This window comes from Aureococcus anophagefferens, assembly GCF_000186865.1.
Source record: "Aureococcus anophagefferens unplaced genomic scaffold AURANscaffold_12, whole genome shotgun sequence".
Lineage (NCBI taxonomy): Eukaryota > Pelagophyceae > Pelagomonadales > Pelagomonadaceae > Aureococcus > Aureococcus anophagefferens.
Genome location: NW_008705572.1, coordinates 1,147,002 through 1,159,684, shown reverse-complemented (window position 1 = coordinate 1,159,684; position 12,683 = coordinate 1,147,002). Strand labels below are relative to the sequence as shown.

At 71.4% G+C, this 12,683-nt stretch overlaps 4 protein-coding genes across 4 annotated transcripts; 2 read left to right on the top strand and 2 right to left on the bottom strand.

Annotated features, from left to right (window-relative positions):
• Positions 1-2,674: 2,674 nt before the first annotated feature.
• On the bottom strand, positions 2,675-3,592 carry AURANDRAFT_65007 (hypothetical protein; the record flags this gene model as incomplete). Its single annotated transcript, XM_009039691.1, has 1 exon — positions 2,675-3,592. One exon carries the CDS (start codon positions 3,590-3,592, stop codon positions 2,675-2,677), a length of 918 nt encoding a protein of 305 aa, XP_009037939.1.
• Positions 3,593-3,837: 245 nt separating this feature from the next.
• Positions 3,838-6,210, top strand: AURANDRAFT_65006 (hypothetical protein; the record flags this gene model as incomplete). Its single annotated transcript, XM_009039745.1, has 3 exons — positions 3,838-4,607; positions 4,859-5,774; positions 5,959-6,210. The coding sequence occupies 3 exons, from the start codon at positions 3,838-3,840 to the stop codon at positions 6,208-6,210; spliced, it is 1,938 nt and encodes a 645-aa protein (XP_009037993.1).
• Positions 6,211-7,962: 1,752 nt separating this feature from the next.
• AURANDRAFT_65005 (hypothetical protein) lies at positions 7,963-10,035 on the top strand (the record flags this gene model as incomplete). The annotated part of the gene is made up of 1 exon (XM_009039746.1): positions 7,963-10,035. One exon carries the CDS (start codon positions 7,963-7,965, stop codon positions 10,033-10,035), a length of 2,073 nt encoding a protein of 690 aa, XP_009037994.1.
• Positions 10,036-11,987: 1,952 nt separating this feature from the next.
• Positions 11,988-12,383, bottom strand: AURANDRAFT_5841 (hypothetical protein; the record flags this gene model as incomplete). The annotated part of the gene is made up of 1 exon (XM_009039566.1): positions 11,988-12,383. A coding segment is annotated over one exon (396 nt), but the record flags the coding sequence as incomplete, so codon positions are not given.
• Positions 12,384-12,683: the final 300 nt, after the last annotated feature.

The window sequence follows — 12,683 nt, the reverse complement described above, 5'->3', positions numbered from 1 at the left end:
GTCGAGCGTCGCCCGGCCCGCGCCGGACCGCGCGGTCTTGTAGAAGACGACCTCCAGCGGGTGCACGTCGAGCGCGTCGCCGCCGAGCGCGGGAAAGTAGACGTCGCCGAGGCCGAGCTCGCTGTTCTCCCGCACGGCGGCGCAGGAGGCGAGGAGGTCGGCCGGCGGGTGCGGCGGGATCGTCGTGCCTCGAGGGCCGTGCGCGAGGAGCAGCGCGCCAAGCTCTAACCCGGCGTCGAGCACGGCCCGGCTCAGGGGCAGCTCGCCGTCGTAGATGGCGCCGGCCTTGTCCGCCGGGCAGCTCTGGAGGAACCGTCGGCCGACGCGGTCCAGCGTAGGTCGCGTCATGGCCAGCACCATGGACTGCACGTGCGCGGAGCGAGCGTCCGACGCGTCGAGGTCTGCGCAGTTGGCCGTCGTGCCCAGCAGGCCCGGCGCGTCGGCAACGCTGAGGCCGTCCGTGAAGACGCGCCACCAGGGCCGCCGCTCGTAGGCCGGCAGGAAGGGCCCGCGCACGGACCCGTTGAGTAAAACTACGAAGTCGTAGGCGATCCCGGCGGCCTCGGCGGCCTCCAAGCCGACGCCCCAGGCGCCAAAGTCGAAGCACGTGTTCGGCCGTTCGACGACCAGCACGTTGGGCCGGTCCGCTGGGAACTGCACGCTGTGGCAGCCGTTGACGACGAAGACGAAGGTCGCGTCGGTCGCGTTTGACAGCCCGAAGCGCAGGAAATAGCGCACGTTCGCCACGGCCTCGGCGCTGTGCTGCGAGTACGCGTAGAGCACGAGCGTGTGCGGTTTTGTTGCGGTGTCGGCTACGGCGGCGCAGAGCAGCGCGAGCGCTATGGGCTGCCTCATCGTGTCGAGCGGCTTTGTTGAAAAATGCAAGCCAGCTTTTGCGTAAAAAGGCTGCCATCGCTCATCCTATGGAGGCCAGCCGGCTCCAGCTGCGGCGAATTCAAAGGCCTAATTCGGACGCGTCGGTCCTCGCTCTGGCTAAGGACCCTGGTGGTGGCTTTGTGGCCCTCTACAAAGCCACAGATGTACAGCGCGACAGCGACGAAATCGTGCGCGCAGCTGTGGAATCCAGTGATGGACATGCTCTGCGATTTGCGTCGGAGCGCCTGCGAGATGACGAAACGATAGTCCTCGCAGCTTTAAAAAACAGGGCAGCTTTTAAAAAAAGGCATACCATCCTCGAGTACGCCTCGCAGCGTCTGCGCGATAAGGAGTCAATCGTGCGCGAAGCCGTGGAACGAAACGCTGGTGCTCTCGAGTTCGCCTCGGAGCGCCTGCGCGATGACGAGGAAATAGTTCGCGCAGCTTTGGCATCTGGAAGGCGTGGTTTCGCCAGCGGTATTGCTCTCAAACTCGCACCGAAAAGGCTGCGCGACGACGATGGTTTCGTGCGTCGGGTCGATGACCGAGACGCTCCTGCTCTCGAGTTCGCCTCGGAGCGTTTGCGCGATGACGAAGAAATTTTCCCCAGCGGTATTGCTCTCAAATTCGCATCGGAAAGGCTGCGCGACGACGATGATTTCGTGCGTCGGGTCGTGGACCGAGACGCTCGTGCTCTCGAGTTCGCCTCGGAGCGTTTGCGCGACGACGAAGAAACAGTGCGCGGGGCCGTGGACAGAAACGGCAGTGCTCTCAAGTACGCATCGGCGCGTCTCCAAGACGTCAAATCGATCGTCCGCATGGCACTAGAAGTTGGTGGCTATCACGTTATTGAGTACGCCTCGCTGCGTTTACGGGACGACGAAGAACTCATTCTCGAGGCCGTGAAAAGAGGCGGGTGGCGCACCCTAGAGTTCGCCTCGGAAAGGCTGCGCGACGACGAAACTATCATACAAACTACACTAGAAGAAAACGACCATACTTGCAACCCCGAAGACGTTCTCTGGTACGCCTCGGAGCGCCTGCGGGAAGCTTATTACCTGGACCCAGAGTGGGATCGAGGTGTACTGAGTTTGGAGCTCGCCTCAGAGCGCCTGAAGGATGACGAACAGACTGTCCGCGAGGCAATGGAGAGATCGGTGGTCGAGTTCAGATACGCCTCGGAGCGCCTGCGGGATGATGAAAATTTTGCACTCGCAGCGATGAACTCACTCCAGGCGAATTGGGAACATTTACACAACGATGAAATGTGCGATGCCAGCAAGATCATGTCGTGTGTCTCGCCACGCCTAAAAGCCGAGCCGTCGTTTTTGCTGAAGTTCCTTCAGATCCACCGATTTCACAACCGGCACGGCACATCGCTCCTGCCGCATCTGCTCAAATCTACCGCCGAGGCGCTCGCCACTGCTCGGTCGCAGCTCAACCGCGAGGTCATCGACGTCGATAGCGGCGAGACCACCTACGAGCCCGCGCCGAAGCGCGCCCGGACGGAGCGCGCCGCCGACGAACCGCCGCCGCGCTCCGGCCTCGCCCTCGCGGCCGAGGCGACCACCTCTGCCAAGGAGATCAAGACCGAGCTCACGACCCAGCGCGACGCAGAGCGCCGCCGCGCGGACGACCTTGCGGAGCGCAACGAGTGCTGCGTGTGCATGGAAGCCGACGCCGCGGTCTGCTTCCTACCGTGCCGCCATCTTTCTACCTGCGAAGCCTGCGCGGCCCCGCTCGAGAGTTGCCCTACTTGCCGAGACCCCATCCAAAGACGCATCACGGTATTCAGAAACTAAGTCTCGGCCTTAACGATCTTCGCCCGCTTGTGCGCGGCCGGGGCCGTCCGCTGGCCGAAGAGGAGGCCGCTCGGGTGCGCGTAGGGCGGCCGCTTGCGCTTCAGGCCCGACGCGTCGCAGCCGGCCAGAAGCTCGTCGCGCGCGCGCTTCTTGAACAAATCGGCCGTCCAGCCGCCGGCTTTGCGGCGCCTCGCGAGCGCGTCTCCGGTCACGTGGCGCGGGTTCGCGGGCCGCCCGATCGGCGCGGGGAGCACGGCGGCGGAGACGTGGCGCCGCGGCCGGCGCACGGGCGCGTCGGCGCGGTCGCCGAGGGCGTAGGCGAGCGCGTGCTTCTCCTCGTCGCTCTTCGCCTGCTTGTCGAGCCGCCGCTTGCTCCGGAGCTTCGCGGCGGCCGCGTCCGCCGCGGCCCGATCGTCGTCGATCTCCGCCGCCGCGAGCCGGTCCTGCTCGATCTTCGCCGCGGCCCGCGCGGCGACGCCGTCGGCGTTCGCCGCCGCGTGCGCGCTCAGCTTCTTCTCGGCCGCCTCGGCGGCCGCGCCGCCGCGCGTGAGCGCGTAGATCGCGTCCTCGACCTCTTCCAGGTAGTCGTCGTAGGCCCGCGGCGTCGCGAAGCTCTCGGGCGTCGCGTTGAAGACGGCGAGCACGCGCTTCCGGTGCGTCGCGTCGCGCTCGACCTCGATGTCCTCGAGCGTCCGCGCGTCGAGCTGCGCCTTCCGGACGGCCGCGCCGCAGCCCGCGACGGGGCAGGGGAACTGGCTCTTCTTCGCGATGTGGCGCTCGACGCAGGCGTTGCAGAAGCGGTGGCCGCAGCGCACCTCGCGCGACACGTTCGTCTGGAGCGTGCGCCGCGTCAGGTTCGACGCCTTCTTGCTCGGGTCGACGCCGCAGATGACGCAGACGTCGTCGTCGTCCATAGCGGCGCGGCGATACGCTCTGCTGTTTTTTAAAATCGGTGTGCGAGCGTGCCCAAGGCGCGCCGGGCGCAGGACCGCGGGCCGCGGCGAGGCGCAGCTCGAGAAGTGCAATGCCTCCTCAAACAACCATTCACTCAAATCCACCCAATCAACACTGGGCAGCAGCAGCCCTCGCCTGTTGCGTCGTCCGGCGCGGCGGGGAGCGGCGGCCCTGGCTTGGGCGCGCCCCCTGTAAAACGGACAGCATGACCACGAACATGGACGAGAAGCTTCCCAGCTGCGTGACCATCACGCCCTACGGCAAGATGTTCTTCGACGAGAACGGGCGCATCTGCGCGACCTTCGACAAGAAGGGCAACGGCTACGCGAGCTTTCCCAGCGGCAACGTGGCGCTGACGCTCACGGACCTCGGCGGGAGCATCTGCGACGACGACCGCGACATCGTCGAGGAGTGGCTCTGGCGGAAGCCGCCGCACGGCCCGCGGAGGCCCTTCTCGCTCCGGCTCTGCGGCCAGCTGAGCCTCCTCTTCGAGGGCCGCTACGACAACGCCGTCGTCTGCTCCAACGGCGCGCGCGTCCAGTGCGGGCGGCCCGGCTCCACGCGCGACGGCACCTACATGGACCGCGTCGAGGGCCGGCACCCCGACGGCCGGCTCAAGCTCCGGCTCGCGGGCAAGAACGCGCTCTCGCTGACGCAGCGCCAGCAGCACGCGACGCGGCCCGGCGGCGGCCAGCTGGCGCTCGTGCAGGAGAAGCACTGGCACCTGCCCAAGGTGAGCCCCGCGGAGGCGCAGCAGATATCCGCGCGGTTCCCGAAAGGCGGCGACCTCGCGGTGACGAACGTCAACAACGACTGGATCGCCGCGCTCAACGACTCGGGCAAGATCAAGCCGGGCGAGAACCTGTGGCGGACCCAGCTCATCAAGACCATGGCCGAGCCCCCGGACACGACCGGCGGCTCGCCCTTCGCGCACACCCAGGGCTTCGTGCCCTTTGGGAGCACGGGCGGGCCGGGGTTTTGATCGACCAGGCTCCTTAAGCTGACTCGCTGGCGTTTGCGCTGGGGAATACGGTGGTGATACGGGGGAAATACAGGTGCTTGAAGCTCGAGTTGCAATGGTGTTGCAGAAGTGCTCGACTGGTGAGACTCGATGATGGTGTTGCAGAGTGCTCAATGATGGTGCCAGCACATCGACCGCACGGTCGCGCAGCGCTGCTGCTCGCACTCGCAGCCGCAGCGTCGGCAGCGTCGCTCACGCGCCGCAGCGTCGGCCAGCGCTGCGTGGTACCACTTTTATTGCGCCCGCGCGCGGCGCGCGCCGAGATCTACGACGGGTCGTCGCCGCTGGAGCTCGTCGACGACGTCGCCGCGGCCATCGAGCGCGAGTTCTACGACGCATCCCTCATGAAATCCGGGGCCTGGCGCGCGGCCGTCGCCGCGGCGCGGGAGCGCGCGCTCGACGCGGACGGCGCCGCCGCGGGTCCCGCGATCGTCGCGGAGTTGTGCAAAGCCACGGGCGATCCCTACACGCGGTTCCTGCCGCCGCAGCTCGCGGCGGCGCTGCGGTCCACGGCGGCGTCCGGCGCGGCGGCGACGGGCGGCGTCGGCCTGCGCCTCGCCGCCGAGGACGCCGTCGTCGCGGAGGTGCTGCCGGCGTCGCCGGCGAGCCGGTCGCCGCTCCGCGCGGGCGACGCGCTCGTCGCCGTCGACGACGTCAAGATCGCCACCGCCGCGGCCGCCGCCGCGGCCCTCCGGGGCGCGCCGGGCACGCGCGTCTCCGTCGCCTTTTTGCGCGACGGCAAGGCCGCGACGGCGACGCTCGAGCGCGCGCTCGTCGCCGCGGCGCCCGAGGTCGAGCTCCTGTCCGTCGACGAGGGGGGCTACGCGATCGTCGCCGTCCGAGGCATCTCCGGCGCGACAGCCACCGGCCTCGACGCCGCGCTGGAGGCCGCGCGGCGCCGTGGCGCGGCGCGGTTCGCGCTGGACCTGCGGGGCGACGGCGGCGGCAACGTCGACGGCGCGCTCGACGCCGCGGCGCTGTTCCTGGGCGGCTCGGCCTTGGTCGCGACGGTGAAGACGCGCGCGGCGACGGAGGCCCGCGTCGCGCCGCGGGGGCCGCCGCGCTACTCGGAGCCGCTCGCCGTGCTCGTCGACCGGGGGACCGCGTCCGCCGCGGACTGTGTGGAAATCAAATCTTCAACCCGTAATCGAACGGTTTGGACCAGACTATTTTGCTATGCTTCGAGAACTCGACGAGAGCAATCGATTCGTCCAAAAATCAGCCGAATCGACTTCGATTTGACCGAGCTAGAGAATTCTCAAGTTTGGCCCCGACGTCCCAGCTCACTGGTTGATTTCCACACAGGCCGCGGAGCTCCTCGCGGGCGCGCTCCAAGCGCGGAAGCGGGCGGTCCTCGTCGGCGGCGCCCGGACCTACGGCAAAGCGCGCATCCAGCGCGCGCTCGACCTCCCGGGCGGCGGCTCCGTGCTCGTCAGCCGCGCGTCCTACCTCACGCCCGACGGCGCCGACCTCAACGGCGTCGGCTTGAAGGCCGACGTCCTCTGCGACGGCGACGCCCGCGCGTGCCTCGCGAGCGACCCGCGCACGCGGCTGTAAAGCGACTTCGGAAATAAACTACTTCGGATGTAAAGCGACTTCGGATGTAAAACGACAAGCAACTTAGGTGGGAAAGCTGCAGCAGAGCCAGCGCCGCGGCCCCGCGTCGCAGCGGGAGACGTCGCGCGCGGACGGCCCCGCGTCGGCGGGCGCCGACGCCGCCCGGGAGCCGCTCCGGGTCGGCGGCCCCGGCGCGTCGCCGACGTACTGGGACAGGGACGGCGGCACGTGCGTGCCCGCGGTCGCGTCGCGGAAAGGCCGCGCGAATCGCGTCGCGAAGGACGCGCACGCCGCGTCGCGCGACGCCTGGCCGCGGTCGCGCGCGCGCGCGCCGCGGGGGCCCGGCGCGACGGGCGCCGGCGCCTCCAGTACGACGCACGCCACGGCGATGGACGCGCAGCCCTTGGCCGCGAAGTACGTCGCCTCGCGTCCGCCCGTCGCCGTCGTCCATCGCACCGCGCCGTCGCCGGGCTCCGACGCCCCGAGCTTCGCCGCGACGGCCGCCGCGTGGACGGCGAAGGCCGCGTGGACGTCGCCGAGCGTCAGGCGCTCGGGCTGCTTGGGCCGCGCCGCGAGCGCGCGAAAGACCGGCTCGTCGCCCGTCTCGCCGAAGGCGTCGTGCGGCGACTTGGCGCTCCAGGGCCGCGGCGCCGGCGCGCCGCGGAACTCGCGGGACGCGCGCGCGAAGAGGAGCGCCGGCCGCGCGCGGCCCAGCAGCACGACCAGGACGCCGCCGGACTCGCGGCGCGCGTCGAGCCACTCCAAAAAATCCGCCGCCGTCTTCAGCGCCGCGCGCGGCCCCGCGGGCGCCGCGGCGGGCGCGGCGCGCCGCGGCGTCGGCGTGCGCACGCCCACGGGCTTGTCGCCGGCGGCGGCGTCGTGGTCGTCCGCGGGCTCCTCGACCTCGGCCGCCGCCGCGCGCTCCAGATCGCCGAGCGCGCGCGCGAGCGCGTCGCCCGCGCCGTCGCCGTCGCCGCCGGAGAGCGCCGCGCCGCAGGCGTCGACGTCGAAGAGCACGGGGATCTTGTTCAGGTTCGCCTCGTAGGCGCGCCGCGCGAAGTCGCGCGCGTGGCCGAGCGCGGACGACGACGACGGCCCGGCCTCGCCGCCGTTGACGAGCGCGCCCCGCGCGGCCGCGCAGGCGCAGAGCGCCGCCACCGTGCGGCCGAGGTCGCACCGGTAGAGCGCCTCGCAGAGGACGACGTGCGCCTTGACGAAGGCCGACTCGCGGCGGAGCGCGTCCGGCGACTCGCCGCCGGGCGACGGCTGCGCGGCGTTCGCGGCCGTCTCCGCGAAGCGCGCGAGCCGCTTGATGGCCGCCCAGTCCGGCGCCTTGGGCCGCCCGGCGAGCGCCGCGTAGCAGCGGCTCAGGCGCCGCCGCGCGTCCGTGCCGGAGACGCTCGTGGCCAGCGCCACGCGCGACGAGGATGAGTGTTGGCGGGCGCCCAGTTCCGCCGCGCGCCGCCGCAGCGCGCCCTTGTCGTCGAGCTCGCTGTAGGTGCGGCTCATATCGGAGAGCTGTGGTGCTTCTGCGGCGCTCTCTGGCGGCGCTCCGGCGGCGCTGGTCGGCGCCGACACCGGACGACGCGGCCTGTGGCAAGGGCCGAGCCGCGCGCCGCTCGGCGCCGAGCTCCTGAAGTCGCGAGCTCTAGAGTCGAGCGCCGATCGAGCGCGTCGCCGAGGCCGTCGTCGCTGCGGATCGCGCGCGCGGCACACCCCGCGGCACAAAAACCGCGCGCCGCAGCACCCACGATGGGCGAGGAGGCGCCGAACGGCGCGGAGGCGCCGAAGCGCGAGCGCAAGCACTCGAACGGCGGCGACGAGCGCGGCGACCGCAAGCGCGACAAGAAGCGGTCGCGGTCGCGGTCCCGCGACCGGAAGCGGCGGGAGCGGCGGTCGCGGTCGCGGAGCCGGGACCGGCGGCGCGAGCGGCGGTCGCGGAGCCGCGGGCGGCGGCGGTCGCGGTCGCGGAGCCGCGGCCGCCGCGGCGGCGGCCGGCGGTCGCGGACGCCCGAGCCGAGCTTCCGGCCCAACTACGGGCGGCCGGACCCCTACAGCGGGAACCGCGACGACTACCGGGGCCCGCCGCCCCGCGACGACCGGGGCCCGCCCCGCTACGACGACCGCGGCGGCCCGCCGCGCGACGACCGGGGCCCGCCGCGGCCGATGATCCAGCGCCAGCCGACGCGGAACACGCTCGGCGACGTCTGCCGCGACTTCATGAACGGCCGCTGCGTGCGCGGCGACCAGTGCCGCTTCAGCCACAGCGGCATCGACCCGTCGAGTGGCCTGGCCATCGGCGAGGATTTAGCCGTGCCCGCGGCGCTCGCGGTCTCCGGCGCGTCCTTGCCAGCGGGCGCGAAGATCATGGCGCCGTCGCAGGACGGCGACCGCATGGCCCAGCTCTTCCGCGAGGCCGGCGTGACGACCATCGCCGAGTACAACGCGCGCCAGAAGAGCCTGGGCTTTGGGATGACGCGCGACGAGCGCCAGCGCGTCGCGCCCAAGCCCGCCACCCAAGAAGAGATCGACGAGATCCTGCCCATCCTCGAGCCGCTGCCCGAGTCCTACCGCCAGGCCATCCTCGCCATCCCCGGCTGCCACGGCCACATCGACACGCGCCACATCAAGACGATCCTCCGGCTGAACCCGAAGCACGCGATGGCCGCGCTCCACGAGTTCCGCGAGGCCATGGAGGACCCCAACTCCAACATCCGGAACAAGGGCGGCTACATGATGGGCGTGCTCCGCAAGTACCTCCCCGGCGAGGCCGCGAGCGGCGTCACCTACGACGGCACGGCCGTGTCCGAGCTCGAGAAGTCGATGATGGACACGGAGACCTTCGCGGACCCCTGGAAGCAGGTCACGGAGAACGACGCCCAGGCCAAGGCCGCCGCCGCGGCCCAGGAGCGCGAGGAGCGCGAGCGCGTCGCCAACGAGGCCAAGCTCCGCAAGAGCCCGCCGCTGCCGTCGGACGCGCTCCACGTGAAGCGGTTCATCAAGAAGAAGATCAAGGAGGCCGTGCGCTGCATGCCCAACGTGCGCGAGCTCCGCGCCTGGGAGAACGTCGTCGAGACGCCCGTGACCGAGGACGCGACGTGGCACGGCGCCGACGCGGCCAAGTTCGCCGCAATGCCGCGGTCCGGCGGATCCCGCGCGTACGCGGACGGCGACGCGCCGTTGGCCTTCAGCCAGCTCGTCGTGCCCCGGGGCTTAGGCGTGCTCGCGCGCGTCCTCGCGGACCCGCCCCACCCGTCGCTCCACGCCGACAAGCTCACGTGCGCGGCGCACGTCGTCTACCGCTACGACGCGCGGACGGCGCTCGTCCACGAGCGCGGCGCGGTCGCGGCGCCCTTCCTGCCGCCCCACGACCGCGCCTGCATCGTCGCCTGGCGCCGCGCGCCGCCGGCCCTCGGCGCCGCCAAGGACGCCTGGCTGCGGCTCCGCTTCACGGTGACGTCCGCCTTGGTGCCCGAGCACGCGGCGTACGGCCGGTCCGCGGCCGTCGTCCACTGCTGGCTCCTCGAGCCCGTCGACGAGGGTTCCACGAAGGTGACGACCTGGGGCTGCGAGGAGCTGCCGCTCGACTCGCCGCCCTGGCTCCTCGCGGCGGCGACGGAGGGCGCCGCGCGCGCGGGCCCCGACTTCTCGAAGCGGCTCTCCAAGTACCTCCACCTCCACGCGGGCGCGGAGCTCGAGACGGACCTGCCCGCCGCCTGGCTCGCCGAGGAGAACGAGGCCAACGCCGCGCCGGAGGTCCCGGCGGCGGCCGCGCCCGCGGCGGAGGACGCGGCCATGGCCGACGCGGGCGAGGTCGCGGAGTGAGTCGCGCGCGCCGTCGCCCTCCTCCTAAAACAGACCGAGGGTATCTTACCAGCCGTCGATGCGCTTCCAGGGGAGCGCGGGGTCGCCGCGCGCGTTCGGCCGCCACGACTCCCGCCAGAACGCGTCCGCCCACGCTTCATTGTTCATCGGGTCGGGGTCTCCGTAGGAGAAGAGGCCGCCCGTGTCGTCGCTGTAGTCCCAGGACGTCCGCGCCAGGAGCACCGCGTGGAGCTCGAAGACGTGCTGGTCGGTCTTGGACCGGTCCTTGCGCATCATAAACACCGTCGTCAGATCGCTGCGGCGCCCCTCGCCGCTCGGCGCGTCGCAGAGCGACCGATCGATGGCGCACACGCTACAGTCCTCGTCGAGGGGCACGTGCGTCTCGAGCACCGCGAGTATGGAGTGAAAGTAGGGCTGGTGGCGGTGAGCGACCGGGTTGATCATCAGCCACTGAAGGCGCTCGTCTGTATGCCCCGTCCAGGAGCAGGCGTACTTGTCCGCGACCGCGACGGCCCGCACTTCGAAGTCCTGGTTGATGGCCCGCATGTCGCCGCCGTAGGCCACGTTGCCGCCGATGCGGTCGGACTTCGTCCGGAATGCCACAGGCGGGTCGAAGACGTGCATGGAGCAGCCCCGCGACCCCGCATCCCCGAATGGCGCCGTGCTCGACGCTTTGACGACGCCGTCGACGAGGAACTCGACGCAGCCGTGGATGCGCGGGGGCCGCGGCGGCGTCGCGGGGCCGGATCTCACGATCTTGAGGTAGAAGCGTCGCATGATCGGTGCGCTCGACGATCCCACCACGGCGTGGACGCTCGGCGCCTCCCGCCGCAGGAGGTCCGCCCAGGCGCCGGCCGCGGCGGCCGCGGCGGCCCGGCTCGCCGCGGCGACGCGCGCGAGGCTCGACGCGCCCGCAAAGGACAACACGAGCCGCAGCACATCGCCCCGGAACCAGCGCGGCGAATTCTTGGACCGCTTCGGGGCGGAGGCCTCGGTGAGGTCGCGCGCCTCCTGGAGCGCTTCTAGCGCGTCTTGGAGGATTCGTCGGCTCTCGTCGGGGAGCGGGTCGTTCGGGTCGTCGTCCGTCGAGAGCAATGCCCCTACCTCTGCGGCGGCGCGAGCCAAGCGTTCGAGCCGCTGCTGTCGAAGCATATCTGGTCGGTTGGCCGTACGTCGTCGAGGTTCTGCTTTTTACCTGACTCGATCGAGTGTTGCCTGAGCGATCGCCGCCGCAGCAGCGACGCGTACGTCCGCTCGAGGTCGTCGACCTCGAGGACTGCCTCGCAGAGCGCGAGCGCAGCCCTTCCTCCCACGCACCCTGGCAAGGTTAGCCCATGTTACCCTCGGCACGGGATCGTGGCTACACTTGCCAGGAACGGGGGCTGTAATTAAGGCGGCGCGCCCGGCGGCCCGACGACCCACGCGGTCCCAAAGGCCGCGGCGTTGAGCGCGGCCTGGAGCTCCGCCTCCTGCGCGTCGGTCCACACCGCGGAGGCGCGGTGGTCCGTCGCCGCCTTGCGGCGCTGGTCGAGGCGGTCCACCTCCGCGAGGTCCGGCTGCGACACGACGACGAGGAGCGCGTCCGCGGGCAGCTTCGCCGCGAGCCGCTTCGCGGCGGCGTCCGCGACCGCGGCGCCGTCGGCGCGGCCCGCGACGTCGACGTGGCCCACGAGGAGGTGCCAGCCCGCGGCGAGCTGCTTCTCGACGCAGGCGAGGACCGTCTCCTTCTTGCCCGGGGCGACGGCGGCGACGGCGCCGCGCGCGAGCTTGCGCAGCGCGTCGCCGCCGGCCGCGGCGACGGCGACGCGGCAGCCGCCCGCCGCGAGGCGCTCGAGGGACGACCGCTTCGCGAGGCCCGCGCCGCGCGCGCCGAAGTCGATGCCCCGGTCGAGCTTGAGGCGGAAGAGGTCCAGCGCGCCCGTCGCGTCCTCGGCGGAGTCGTGCGCGCCCGACTGGACGTCGCGGCCCAGGAACTCCTTGCAGAGGTGCTTCAGGGACCGCTTGTAGCCCGGCCCCCGCGGGTGGCCGAAGAGGAGCGCCGTGTCCGCGCAGGCGCCGTGCGCGAGGCGCAGGCACCGGAGGTCGTTGTCGAGGCCGTGGCCGACGAGCACGTCCGTGGGCCGGACCTCGCGAAGTAAAGCGCCGCGGACGTCGTCGAGCGTCGTCGCGACGTGCTTTAATGTCTTGGCGTCGATGCCGCTCCACTGCGTGCAGTAGTCGACGACGGGCGCGCCGGGCGCGACGAGCTCGTCGAGGACTGTGGCGCCCGTCGCTCCGTCGACGACGGTGCACCGCGCGCACTCGGAGCCCCGCGTCGTCTTCACCATCTCGCAGTCGAGGCCGAAGACCCGCGGGGGCTTGACTTCCGCGCCCTCGACGGCGACGGTCTCGGCCCAGCCCTCGCCGCCGCGGCGGCACGCCTCGGAGATGGCCGCGGCGGCCGCCGGGAGCGCCCACGCGTCGGTTTCGGGGACCGCGTCCGCGGGCGCGCCGAGGTCCTCGCCGTCGTCGCCGGTTTCTGCCGTGTCCGCGGCGAACACGCCCGCGGCGACGGCGCGCGGCGCCGGCGACGGCAGCGGGTACTCGTTCGCCTCCATCTGCTCGCGCGAGAGCAGGAAGTCGCCGACGGCCTCGAGGCGTCGATCTCA